This window comes from Aspergillus karnatakaensis (assembly GCF_047715665.1).
Source record: "Aspergillus karnatakaensis strain CBS 102800 unplaced genomic scaffold BJY04scaffold_27, whole genome shotgun sequence".
In the NCBI taxonomy this organism is placed as follows: Eukaryota; Fungi; Ascomycota; class Eurotiomycetes; order Eurotiales; family Aspergillaceae; genus Aspergillus; species Aspergillus karnatakaensis.
In genome coordinates this window covers 93,818-105,841 of record NW_027395739.1, presented here as the reverse complement: position 1 = coordinate 105,841, position 12,024 = coordinate 93,818, and the positions used below count along the sequence as shown (strand labels likewise).

Below are 12,024 nucleotides of genomic sequence, written 5' to 3'. Positions count from 1 at the left end.
AGAAAGACAACTGAGGCAACATAAGCAGCGGGATTTTTAGGTAGGGAGAGTCTGTGAGGAATGGAGCCCCCACCACCATCTCCGCGGGAGAATGAGAGGATTCGACGTCAAGGAACAGCTTGGGCCCAATTACTGTTGAACAGGTAATTCGACTACAATCTCGGTGAATCTGACTCGCAGACAAGGCAATAATGCAGTGGCAAAGCCAGAACCACATAAGAGGATAAGCTCATGGTAGCTGGCTCATAACGGAAAGCCTCTGGGGCATGATAAATGGGTATTACTCAAAGAAGATCTCAAGATGATCTCAATCTTGAATGGATGTTTTGCGTGTGTCCCCCTAGGTCTCGACTCTCCAGTATCTCCAGGTAATACTTACTCAGGTAGGGCTCAAGATTGACCAATCACGGCCTCGGTATTCCTTATCTTTGTGGTGAGTGATAAGCGGCAGATCATGGCTCCGTTCCGACCAATCAGCAGCCGGGGCCTGGACAGTGCACAGCATTGCAGGCGCTTCTCCGCGGAGAAGCTCTACGCATTTACTTACACAAACTGAACTGACAGGCCGTGGCTTTATCGTCCACTTCCTTCGATCATGGTTTATTGCGAGATCGCTGATTCGCCTCCAATTTACCACCCATTGGCCCATTCGATTATCTCATGTCCCTCCCAAATCCACGGAGAAAGCAGGTACCAAGAGACCAAGATGTTGGTCGCTCGTGCCACAATAATGCCTCTGTCTCCAGTCGACACGGTGATATATGACCCAGCGAAAGTCGCCGGCGCCCGCTTTCTCTGGAGACTCTCTCTCCTTCAGACTCCCCAAACATCCCCTCATTTCAAACACCATGCCGCTGATAGATGGTCCCCGGAACGGTGAGACTGTCTCTGCCGGTGTTCAACATGCAATCCCCGTTCTCCATGGGGTTGACCCCACTGCCAACGGGCAGCAAGAGAGCTTTGACCATGACCCCAACAGGCGGCAGAAGATCGTGGTGGTGGGCTTAGGAATGGTTGCTGTTGCTTTTATGTATGTAGACATTTGGAGCCGGTCGACATTGTCTATGCAGTCTAACTGTTCCCAGTGAGAAGCTGGTCAAGCTAGATGCGGAAAGACGCAAGTACGATATTGTCGTCATTGGAGAAGAACCACACATCGCCTACAACCGCGTCGGCCTGTCCTCATACTTCGAGCACCGCAAGATCGAAGATCTATACCTTAACCCAAAAGAATGGGTAGGTGCAGAAAGGCTTGGTCTAACGTTTCGGTGCTAATGATGTGTCTCTGTTCAAAAGTACGGCTCATTCAAGGACCGATCGTTCGACTACTACCTCAACACACGAGTGACCGATGTCATCCCACAACAAAAGACCGTCAAGACCTCCAACGGCGATCTTATTTCCTACGATACCCTTGTCCTCGCCACTGGCTCCGATGCCGTTCTTCCCACAAATACTCCCGGCTACGATGCCAAAGGCATCTTCGTCTACCGTACCATCTCCGATCTAGAACGCCTCATGGAGTTTGCTTCCGCACACAAGGGACAGACAGGCGTCACAGTCGGGGGAGGATTGCTCGGCTTAGAAGCCGCCAAGGCTATGACAGACCTCGAGGACTTCGGCAGCGTAAAGCTTATTGATCGCAATAAATGGGTGCTAGCACGGCAACTCGACGGCGATGCTGGCTCACTGGTAACCAAGAAGATCAGAGATCTTGGTTTGGAGGTACTTCACGAGAAGCGTGTGGCCAAGATCCACACCGACGAGGACAACAACGTCACGGGAGTTTTGTTCGAAGATGGTCAAGAGATCAGCTGCTGCTGTATCTGCTTCGCCGTATGACCTCTAGATTGTTTGCTCAAAGCGCGTCGTGCTAATTTGTCTTTCCAGATTGGCATTCGACCCCGAGATGAATTAGGAGCGGGCGCCGATATACAGTGCGCCAAGCGAGGTGGCTTTGTCATAGATGAGAGGTATTATTCTTTCCCATTGTTTTATGTACTTTCACTCACAATCTACACAGCCTACGAACATCGGTTGATGACATCTATGCCATCGGTGAATGCGCCAGCTGGGAAAACCAGACATTCGGTATCATCGCTCCTGGTATTGAGATGGCCGACGTCCTATCTTTCAACCTAACGAACCCGGATAAGGAACCCAAGAAGTTCAACAGACCAGATTTGAGCACAAAGCTCAAGCTACTGGGCGTTGATGTTGCCAGCTTTGGTGACTTCTTTGCTGATAGAGACGGTCCTAAGTTCCTACCAGGCCAGCGACCATCCGCTGAAGATGCTGGGATTGAAGACGCTATTACCGACAAGGAGCCTGCCGTGAAAGCCCTCACGTATAGAGATCCTTTCGGTGGTGTCTACAAAAAATACCTGTTTACGATGGATGGAAAATACCTGCTCGGCGGTATGATGATCGGAGACACCAAGGACTACGTCAAGCTGAACCAGATGGTCAAGTCACAAAAGCCATTAGAGGTACCACCCAGTGAATTTATTTTAGGGGCTCAGAGCGGCGGGGAGGAAAACGCAGACGACCTGTGAGTTTCTTAACATCGCTGTTGGCACGTCCACTAGCTAACCCTCTCACAGTGACGATAGCACACAAATCTGCTCATGCCACAATGTCACAAAGGGTGATGTTGTTGAAAGCGTCAAGGCTGGTACTTGCAAAACGATTGCAGATGTCAAGTCTTGCACCAAAGCGGGAACTGGCTGCGGAGGTTGCATGCCTCTCGTACAATCGATCTTCAACAAGACCATGCTGGACATGGGCCAGGAAGTCTCCAATCATCGTATGTGGTCCATCTAGATGCCTAGAACTCGCTGACAGTGCCCAGTTTGTATTCATATTCCATACTCGCGGGCCGACCTTTACAATGTAATCGCGATTCGACAACTCAGAACCTTCGACGCCGTCATGAAGTCTGTTGGCAAATGTGCCGACTCTCTTGGATGCGAGCTCTGCAAACCAGCCATTGGCTCTATTCTCGCAAGTCTTTTCAACCCACACATCATGGACAAGGAGTATCACGAGCTGCAAGATACGAACGACAGGTTCCTTGCCAATATCCAACGGAATGGGACATTCTCTGTTGTGCCTCGAGTTCCTGGAGGCGAAATCACAGCGGATAAGCTGATTGCTATTGGTCAAGTTGCGAAGAAGTATGACTTGTACTGCAAGATCACAGGTGGACAGCGAATCGATATGTTTGGTGCCAAGAAGCAGGATCTACTCGATATTTGGACGGAACTCGTTGACGCTGGTATGGAGAGTGGCCATGCCTACGCCAAATCCCTTCGAACCATCAAAGTGAGCAACCTTCTGAGATTCATTCGATTCGCGCTAACTCTGTTTCCAGAGCTGTGTCGGAACTACGTGGTGTCGATTTGGTGTTGGGGACAGTGTTGGGATGGCTATTCGATTAGAGCAACGGTACAAGAGTATTCGAGCCCCTCATAAATTCAAGGGAGCCGTTTCTGGCTGCGTTCGAGAGTGTGCCGAAGCACAAAACAAAGAGTGAGTTGGCCATTTGAGGCGTGTCTACAGCGCTAACAGTGCATAGTTTCGGTCTTATTGCTACCGAAAAGGGTTACAACATCTTCGTTGGTGGTAACGGTGGCGCCAAACCTCGGCATTCCGAGCTTCTTGCAAAGGATGTGCCACCCGAGGATGTTATTCCTATCCTAGATCGTTACGTTATTTTCTATATTCGGACCGCCGACAAGCTCCAGCGAACAGCTCGATGGCTCGAGAATCTGCCCGGTGGAATTGAGTACCTCAAGGAAGTTGTACTCAATGACAAGCTCGGCATCGCAGCGGAAATGGAGCAGCAGATGCAAGAACTCGTCGATAGCTACTTCTGCGAATGGACCGAGACCGTCAAGAACCCCAAGCGTCGCAAGTACTTCCAGCAGTTTGCCAACACGGACGAGACCCTTGAGACCGTGGAAATTGTCAAAGAGCGCGAGCAAGTGCGTCCGACATACTGGCCCAAAGATGGAGCCAACGAGGATTTCAAAGGCCGTGAATGGTCGAGTGTCTCGTGGCAGCCCGTCATCAAGGCCGACTACTTTTCCGATGGCCCACCGGCCATTTCGTCGGCTAACATCAAGCGCGGGGACACCCAACTGGCCATTTTCAAGATCAAGGGCAAATACTACGCCACGCAACAAATGTGCCCACACAAACGGGCGTTCGTTCTGTCCGATGGTCTCATTGGTGATGACGATGCTGGCAAATACTGGGTGTCATGCCCTTACCACAAGCGTAACTTTGAACTCAACGGTGAACAAGCGGGTCGCTGCTCCAATGATGAGGAGATGAACATTGCAACTTTCCCGGTTGAAGAGCGCGAAGACGGTTGGATCTACATGAAGCTTCCTCCTGTCGAGGAGCTGGACTCCGTTCTTGGAACGGAGAAGTGGAAGGTGAAGAAGGGGGAAGCAGCAGATCCATTCGATGCGTACGACAAGAAGTACAAGAAGATGAAGGGGAAGCGAGCTGGGGGGAAGGGTATCCAAGGGAGCAAACCGGCCCGTCCAACGAAGACGATAGACTGGTGAGGAGACGTGAGTTATGATGTGATACTATGGCGAACCGTCGGGTTTATGGCGTTGATGGCTATTTAGAGTGCATTATACCTAGATATGTTAAGAAGATTAATTGAATTCCTGGGACATCTACATTCAATCTTCATACTAGTGGTATATGCTCATATGCTCATATTGAATCCCTTTTCTGTGATTGGCGGGGATACGGCAATCTACTGTTATCTCCCGGGAGGTCTCGGCCAGACAGACCCATCTTCTCTCAGCTCACCCATCCTTCGCTGATAAGTTCCAGGTTATATCTCATCTGCCCTCCCACATCTCCGCGGAGTCGATTCACTTCACAAGTTCACGATCTCTGGTTCTCTTCCGTTCCAACGAGGCTACGCCGCTACCTCCGTCATCTCGGGTCATCATGGCGTACAGGACAGGCACGGGGCTCCGACGGGCGGTCTACTGTCAGCCGGGGCCGTGAACACACAATGTGCGTCTCTTCCGAGGAGATCATTGAAGCCGGTTTGAGATCTTCCTATACGTTAGACCCATACTAACACCACAGCTATGACAGGAGCCTACTTGACATTGCTTTTTGCGCCTTTTTTTCCAGCGCCTATCCTATCATGGCCAAGCCGAGACCAACTGCTGCTCACAGCTGTCACAGTCTCGATGCCGCGGAGCCTGTGAACGTCCTCTCGGCCCTTATCGGACGGCTAAAACTCTGGTTCGAGATCAGGATCTGGCCTGTGGGTCGTATACTTTCCTTATCTCCATGCCAGATAGTGGTCGAGTCAGCCACAGGGCTCGTTGCGTCTATGGCTTGCTATTTCCACGGGCCCCCATGGTCTGAACTCCGCGAGTGGATTGGATCGACGGCTTCGGGCCTGTGGTGGAAGGGAGCTTTCCCTTTTTCGGCCATTATTGTGCTCGATTTTTGGAGATAACCTGTTACGAATATGGCGGAGACATCAATCGGGTTGTCATTTCTAACTATCAGTCAGACCCCTGATAGACTACTCCTTGGCTCCCCGAACGGCCCTATACCTGACGTTATTCTGATATCCCGGGGAGATACATGACACTCTTTTTTCCGTCAGACGTGATCGTATCCAGGTCACAATCGTGCTAGCTGTTTATATAGCAGCGCAACTCTCGCCGATTCAACTCGTGTCAAGCCCATAACCAGAATCTCATCTAGTCTATTGGAAACCCTTGTTCTCAGCACGCCTCTCGTCCTCTCATAATCATATCTATCCCATTGGTTTACTGTATATCTACCCTGGAGATATAGATATCGTACGGCAGGATCCGTCCTCTCAGTCTGATCTTGGCTTTCAGCCTATCATCGTTCCCCTTATCGACCGAATAAGAGCCCGAAGCCGAGAGATTCTGAAGAAATGGGCTTCGTCAAGCTTCTAGTAGCCTCACCCGAGGTTAACCCTAACAACCGGAAGGCACTTACCATCCCTGTTCTGAATCCTTTCGACACATACGGACGCGTTTTCTTTTTCTCGTGGTTTGGGTTCATGCTTGCATTTCTCTCATGGTATGCCTTTCCACCTTTGGTAAGCTCTTTCCCCAGCATTATTAGCGGAGGAAATCCTGACGATAAGACAGTTGACCGTCACGATCCGTGAAGACCTGCATATGTCCCAGACGCAGATTGCTAACTCAAACATTATTGCCTTATTAGCTACGTAAGTCTCCTTTGGTCGACACCACTGCAAAGCAACCCTAACATGTTCAGACTACTGGTCCGGTTTATCTGCGGCCCACTATGCGATCGTTTCGGGCCTCGTCTCGTGTTCATCGGCTTGTTGCTGGTGGGCTCTATTCCTACCGCCATGGCTGGTCTGGTCACCTCGCCAGAAGGTCTCATTGCCCTGCGATTCTTTATTGGGATTCTTGGCGGTACATTCGTGCCATGCCAGGTTTGGTGCACCGGGTTCTTCGATAAGAGTGTCGTGGGAACGGCCAACTCTCTGGCCGCCGGTCTGGGCAATGCTGGTGGCGGTATCACGTAGTAAGTACTACCTAGCCCTCCTTAATCTAACAGGATACTTACATTATCTCAGCTTTGTCATGCCTGCTATCTTCGACTCGCTGGTTCATGACCAAGGCCTGTCCGCTCACAAGGCCTGGCGTGTCTCCTACATTGTCCCATTCATTCTGATCGTCGTCGCTGCTTTGGGTATGTTATTCACATGCGAGGATACCCCCACAGGAAAGTGGTCGGAGCGCAATATTTGGACCAAGGGCGAGAACCAATCTAAGGAGAACATTGTCGATCTCAGCTCCGGAGTCCAGTCCACTCGACCTTCCGGACCGCCTTCAATCATCGCCAATTTCGTTACAGACGTCGAGAAGAAGGGTGTCCAGTCCCCCGCAGAGTCCGATAGTTCTCAAGTCATGGGTCAACTCGATGCTCTCCGTACTGATGCGGTCGTCGCCCCTTCCGGCAAGGAAGCCCTGAGCGTTGTGCTCAGTCTCGCGACCTTCGCAGTCGCAATCCCATACACTTGCTCCTTCGGCTCAGAATTGGCAATCAACTCCATTCTGGGCGATTACTACGACAAGAACTTCCCTTATATGGGTCAAACACAAACTGGCAAATGGGCTGCTATGTTCGGGTTCCTGAACGTGATCTGCCGGCCTGCCGGTGGCTTCCTGGCCGATGTTCTCTACCGCCACACCAAGACCCCTTGGTCGAAGAAGATCCTCCTTTCTTTCCTTGGTGTTGTCATGGGCGCTTTCATGCTCGCTATGGGTCTTTCAGACCCGAAGTCCGAAGCGACCATGTTTGGACTCACTGCCGGCTTAGCTTTCTTTTTGGAAGCTTGCAACGGTGCTATCTTTGCCCTTGTACCACATGTTCACCCATACGCTAATGGTAAGCGTCCTCTTCCTAATTGTCCACATCGTTCACCCTTCTAACAAGTAACAGGCATTGTCTCCGGAATGGTAGGAGGTTTCGGCAACCTAGGCGGAATTATCTTCGCCGTCATCTTCCGCTACAGCCACCACGACTATGCTCGTGGGATCTGGATCTTGGGTGTTATTTCCATCGCAGCGAATCTCGCTGTGGCGTGGGTTCGGCCTGTGCCAAAGAACCAGATGCATGAGTAAGAAACTGGTTAATGTCATGACACATTTGATGAATTCGTTAGGTTTGATGTTTGTTTTTCCGTTGCATGGTTTAGCGAGTTAGATAGATACCAGATAGACTGAGCATGATTTCGAGATATAGAATTTATACTTGCTGCACCGCACCAGCAGTCCTTCAATATCACCCTAGTATATGCATTACTCGAGGCTGTAGCCCATAATCATAAAGTCACCCCGCCGGAGCAACAGCCATGATCAGCATCCCCCAGACCCCCTCCTTCCCCACCTCGGGGCAATACTCCCCGAGACTGAGGGGCATCCCACCGACAATATACCCATTATTATCTTTCCAGGCTATCAACTGTCCTATCACTTCCACCTCAAACTACACGAACAATTCAATCCCTAACCCAGGCTACACCCCAAGCAACAGCAACCAAAATGCCCACCCGCCGCATCGCCCAAATCGTACACCTGAATCCCTCCGCCGTAGCCGCATACAAGGAATGCCACGCAAACGTCTGGCCCGAAGTCCTACAGCAGATCAAGGATTGCAATATCCGTGACTGTGCGTCTTTCTCCCTCTCTTACTAGTAGATCAGCTCTTTTTCTTATCGCGGCGCGGTGACTAACAAGTTTGGAACGGCTAGATTCGATTTTCTTCGACAATGAGCGCACGCTGTTCGCGACGTTCAAGTATGTTGGGTCGGACTATGAGGGCGATATGGAGAAGATGAGGGCGAATCCGAAGGTGAGGGAGTGGTGGGCTATGACGGATGGGATGCAGGTAAGTTCATCCTTTGTTTTTCAGTTCGAGTCGTTCCATGCGCAGTCGCGATGTTGATGGATTATGCGTGAGTAGGAGAGTCCTATTCCGGGTGCTGTGAGCAGTGCAGAGGGGCCGGGGTGGTGGAAGGTGCTGGATGAGGTGTTCTACACGGATTAGATGGTTAGAAAAGAGCAAGTCATGTACAGATTGTTTGTATTTTCTTCATGTTCAATGTCGGTATCCTTGACGACTTATCCGCCGCTGGCAGTAGAACGTCAGGTCTAACGCAATTAGAAGTGTTCTGTTAGCGGCTTTGAAGATCCGAGGAAATTGCCGGCATATCCTCAAAACCTAGCCACATCAGAGTTCCAGCAAGCAATGTCGGAAGTAGAGTACACATGTATGTCGTGCAAAGATGGGTATCCTTTACCAGCGAAAATCCGAGCTGCGAGCTTCCTAAAACGAGTAAAGTGTACCCAAAACGCCGGCCCTCAGAGTGTAAAAGAAAACTGTGTCGAAAATCATAACTCATACAACATCGTGGAGCGTCGCGAATGCTCATTCAGAGCCTCCTGGTACATGCTTCAAGATCTCCCATCCGTATTCCTCCTCTGGTTTCTCGGCTTCCATACCAAGAGCATTGCGGTAGGCGCGAACCTCGTTCTGCAGGCCAGCAACGATACGGATAGGCAGTTCTTCCTCCTCGCAACGGAGACGATATGCGGTGCGAATCATCTCGGCGCATTTCAGAGTCTGTGCATGCCAATGGTCACGGTCGAGGCGGCTTTCCAGGTGGGCATCGCGTTCCGCCTGGAGTAGTTTATTGTAATGACGCTTCTGTGACAGGTAGTGCATGTTGTTGTTGTGGCAGTAATTACGAATCTGCTCCACCATAGTGCCAACCGCCGCCTCGTACTCCCCAATCAGCTTGGTATTCTCAACCTGCTCAGTTCTTAAGAGTTCCACCAGCCGCTTCTCCTTGGCAAGTGCGCGCTCGAGTTCAGCAATGCGAGCACCTAGTTCATTAGTAAGAAAACAGCATAAACGATCATTTAGACCTACTAGAGATCTCCCCGTTCACCTGCTGGATGCTTGGGCTGGTTCCTTCGGAAGCAGATCGTTTCTACCGTTGTGAGCGGAATTCAAAGAGAAGGATAAGAGACATACCATAATGTCCTCGGCGCTCGAAACAATGCTCTTTGTCATGTCCCGGTTATTCTTCAGCACGTCGCTCAATTCCAACACCATGTCAAATAAATGACGCAAATCCATCTGATGTCCCGCGTTCATCGGCACTCCGCCGTTCATTCCAGCCATTCCAGCGCCGTTAACTTGAGGGGGCGGCGGGGTAGCAATCGGAGTGGGAATCGGCTGGCGAGGAACACCAGACATATTGGAAGGTCCAGCAGCGGAGTTTTCCGAGTAATTTGAAAACATACCCGAGCCAGCATTGCTGCCACTGTTGTTTAAAGACATGGTGGCGGCGTCAAAAGCACGGTTCAACTCTTCCAACTGGGCCTCGAATTCCTTGGTGTTCGGAGTGGGCGCGGCTTCGTCGTCGAACCCGAATCCGGAGGACTCAACACCCAGGACGTCCTTTCTGAACTTCTCAAGGTCACGACGGGTTACGTGAGTGGAGCGACGACGATGCCCACGCACAAACGGTGCCTTGGGAGCACAGGGAGGAGTAGACTCAGCGATGGTGTCGGATGGAAGCGAAGTCTTGGTGATGGGAAAAGTGGGTAGTTGAGGAAGAGACCTCGAGGTAGACAGAGAGGCCAGAAACGAGAAATTCACCGGCTTCGTGTGGACGACGTTGTGTTCTTGAGCTGGGGATTGGAGAAGAGGAGCATCGTGGTCTGAAGCTGGAGGGAGAGGCAGAGGTCGGGCTGCTGGACCAAAACAGTCAAGCGCCGGAGTTCCGGAGGTTAAAATCCGAGCACCAGCCTCAATCAAGCCACAGACTGGGGCGGTGTCCTGGCACAGGCTCTCCATTGCGTTGAGCAGACAGCAGTTCAGAATGAAAGGGAGGTGCTGCTGTAGGGATAATGGCAGTTATATTATGTGTGAGGTAAAAGTGCTGTGGCAGGAGAAAGAATTGTTTGATGTTTCTTTTTTCGAATCGTTTTCTTGCACTCCCTGTCACTGGCACCTGCTTTGAGCCTGCGACTGCAGCTGCAGTCAGGTCCTTAAGTACACTTTACCCCTTGCACTTTAATCGAGAAAAAAGGCAATAATCCCATCATTCTATTGTGTGGAATATACGGACTGATAGGTCACCTATGCTCTTTCGGTCCTTTCAGCTTCTGTGTTACGAGCCCAGGCAGAATTAACTACCCACAAGACATGCCAATAATACTTGAGAACCATTGAACAATAAAGCCCTAGATATCTTGATTCGTAGGTGTTTATCACCTCTTAATTCATCTCCAAGAGGGCCGCAAGCTTCTGCTCAGATCCCAGCGCATACTGACTGTCCTTCTCCCCCTCGTCGTTGCCCCCCTGGCTCTGCGCTATCCGTCCACTAACCCGTGCGACGAGCATCCGCATTTTCTCTAGTTCTCGAACTAGCTCGCCATCCCTTGTGATGAGGTTGGGTTGGACATTGTTCTGGGGTTCGCGGAACGGCTCCAGGAGGCGCTGTAACTGTCGCAATTGGGCCAGGCGCCGTTGTCGCTGTTGCCGCTGATCATCAAGGCTCGCAAGGCGTTCTCGTAAGCGCTTGTACCTGTACAACCATGAGCCGTTGTCGAACAAAAAATTGCCGGGCCGAGCAGGGGTCCGCACCTGAGCTTCTCCTCTTCGTTCGCAGAATGTTCGTAAAGCTCTCCTGGGAGTTGAGCGATATTCCTAGAGTCTATCAGTTAGAGGCTGGAAAAATGAGCCCAATAATCTCACAGGTGACTCGACAGATCAACAGTCTTGTCAACACCTCGTTCTAGAGATGTCACCTCGCGACTAGTCTGGCTGACCGATGACCAATATAGGCTGGCGATTTGTTGTGCTACATGTTGAATGGCCTGAGATGAATAAACAACGCGATTGTGCTGTTTCAAGGCCGTGTTCACTGATGGAAAGAGGCTGGTCAGCTACTGGGCGTGAAGTAGAACGATTCTTGTTTTGCCAGGAGAGATCATGCTAGCTAAAGAAACAGCAAGGCGAACAAATTGCGCTTACGCTTTTGCAGCACATCCCCAACCACCTTATCGCTCAGGTCTTCCTCTGCTGGTTCCGCGGCATAGCTGCGCCAATCCTCTGGCGGCTCGAGGTTTTCCGAGAGAACACGAACTTGTGTTCTAATAAAAGACGATTTCAGTTCAGAGATGGACCTAGAGGAATCCATGGCCCCATTGTGACTGCGCGAACTTGAGCAACTGCAGCGTCGCGATAGTTACGAGATGGAACCCGATAATGGAAGGTCACGTGATCGTTATGTGTAATCCGTAGTGCTCACTCAATAATGTCATATTGTCCATGCCATGCCGAATCGAGACCCCTGGCTTATGAGGACATAGTATAAGCTCACTCATTATCATATACAGGGACTGTGATGGATCATTCATCGATATTGCGGACGTAGGTATCATCCTC

At 50.8% G+C, this 12,024-nt stretch overlaps 5 protein-coding genes across 5 annotated transcripts; 3 read left to right on the top strand and 2 right to left on the bottom strand.

The window, feature by feature from the left end:
- Positions 1 to 27: 27 nt before the first annotated feature.
- On the top strand, positions 28 to 4,704 carry niiA (nitrite reductase niiA). Its single transcript, XM_073711483.1, has 9 exons — positions 28 to 1,030; positions 1,086 to 1,236; positions 1,297 to 1,836; positions 1,891 to 1,973; positions 2,024 to 2,551; positions 2,604 to 2,806; positions 2,852 to 3,324; positions 3,374 to 3,531; positions 3,578 to 4,704. The coding sequence occupies exons 1-9, from the start codon at positions 762 to 764 to the stop codon at positions 4,575 to 4,577; spliced, it is 3,405 nt and encodes a 1,134-aa protein (XP_073570691.1). The 5' UTR covers positions 28 to 761; the 3' UTR covers positions 4,578 to 4,704.
- A 1,026-nt stretch (positions 4,705 to 5,730) lies between these two features.
- On the top strand, positions 5,731 to 7,873 carry BJY04DRAFT_67671 (MFS transporter). The gene is made up of 5 exons (XM_073720838.1): positions 5,731 to 6,124; positions 6,177 to 6,256; positions 6,307 to 6,582; positions 6,635 to 7,449; positions 7,504 to 7,873. Exons 1-5 carry the CDS (start codon positions 5,957 to 5,959, stop codon positions 7,683 to 7,685), a joined length of 1,521 nt encoding a protein of 506 aa, XP_073570690.1. The 5' UTR covers positions 5,731 to 5,956; the 3' UTR covers positions 7,686 to 7,873.
- On the top strand, positions 7,872 to 8,711 carry BJY04DRAFT_67672 (L-rhamnose mutarotase). The gene is made up of 3 exons (XM_073720839.1): positions 7,872 to 8,232; positions 8,315 to 8,451; positions 8,527 to 8,711. Exons 1-3 carry the CDS (start codon positions 8,106 to 8,108, stop codon positions 8,608 to 8,610), a joined length of 348 nt encoding a protein of 115 aa, XP_073570689.1. The 5' UTR covers positions 7,872 to 8,105; the 3' UTR covers positions 8,611 to 8,711.
- Positions 8,712 to 8,991: 280 nt separating this feature from the next.
- BJY04DRAFT_218713 (uncharacterized protein) lies at positions 8,992 to 10,428 on the bottom strand (the record flags this gene model as incomplete). The annotated part of the gene is made up of 3 exons (XM_073716378.1): positions 8,992 to 9,449; positions 9,496 to 9,556; positions 9,601 to 10,428. 3 exons carry the CDS (start codon positions 10,426 to 10,428, stop codon positions 8,992 to 8,994), a joined length of 1,347 nt encoding a protein of 448 aa, XP_073570688.1.
- Positions 10,285 to 11,790, bottom strand: BJY04DRAFT_190265 (kinetochore subunit FTA4 family protein). The gene is made up of 4 exons (XM_073711482.1): positions 11,611 to 11,790; positions 11,332 to 11,500; positions 11,221 to 11,283; positions 10,285 to 11,161 (listed from the first exon to the last, which is right to left on the bottom strand). Exons 1-4 carry the CDS (start codon positions 11,774 to 11,776, stop codon positions 10,852 to 10,854), a joined length of 708 nt encoding a protein of 235 aa, XP_073570687.1. The 5' UTR covers positions 11,777 to 11,790; the 3' UTR covers positions 10,285 to 10,851.
- Between the last annotated feature and the right edge of the window lie 234 nt (positions 11,791 to 12,024).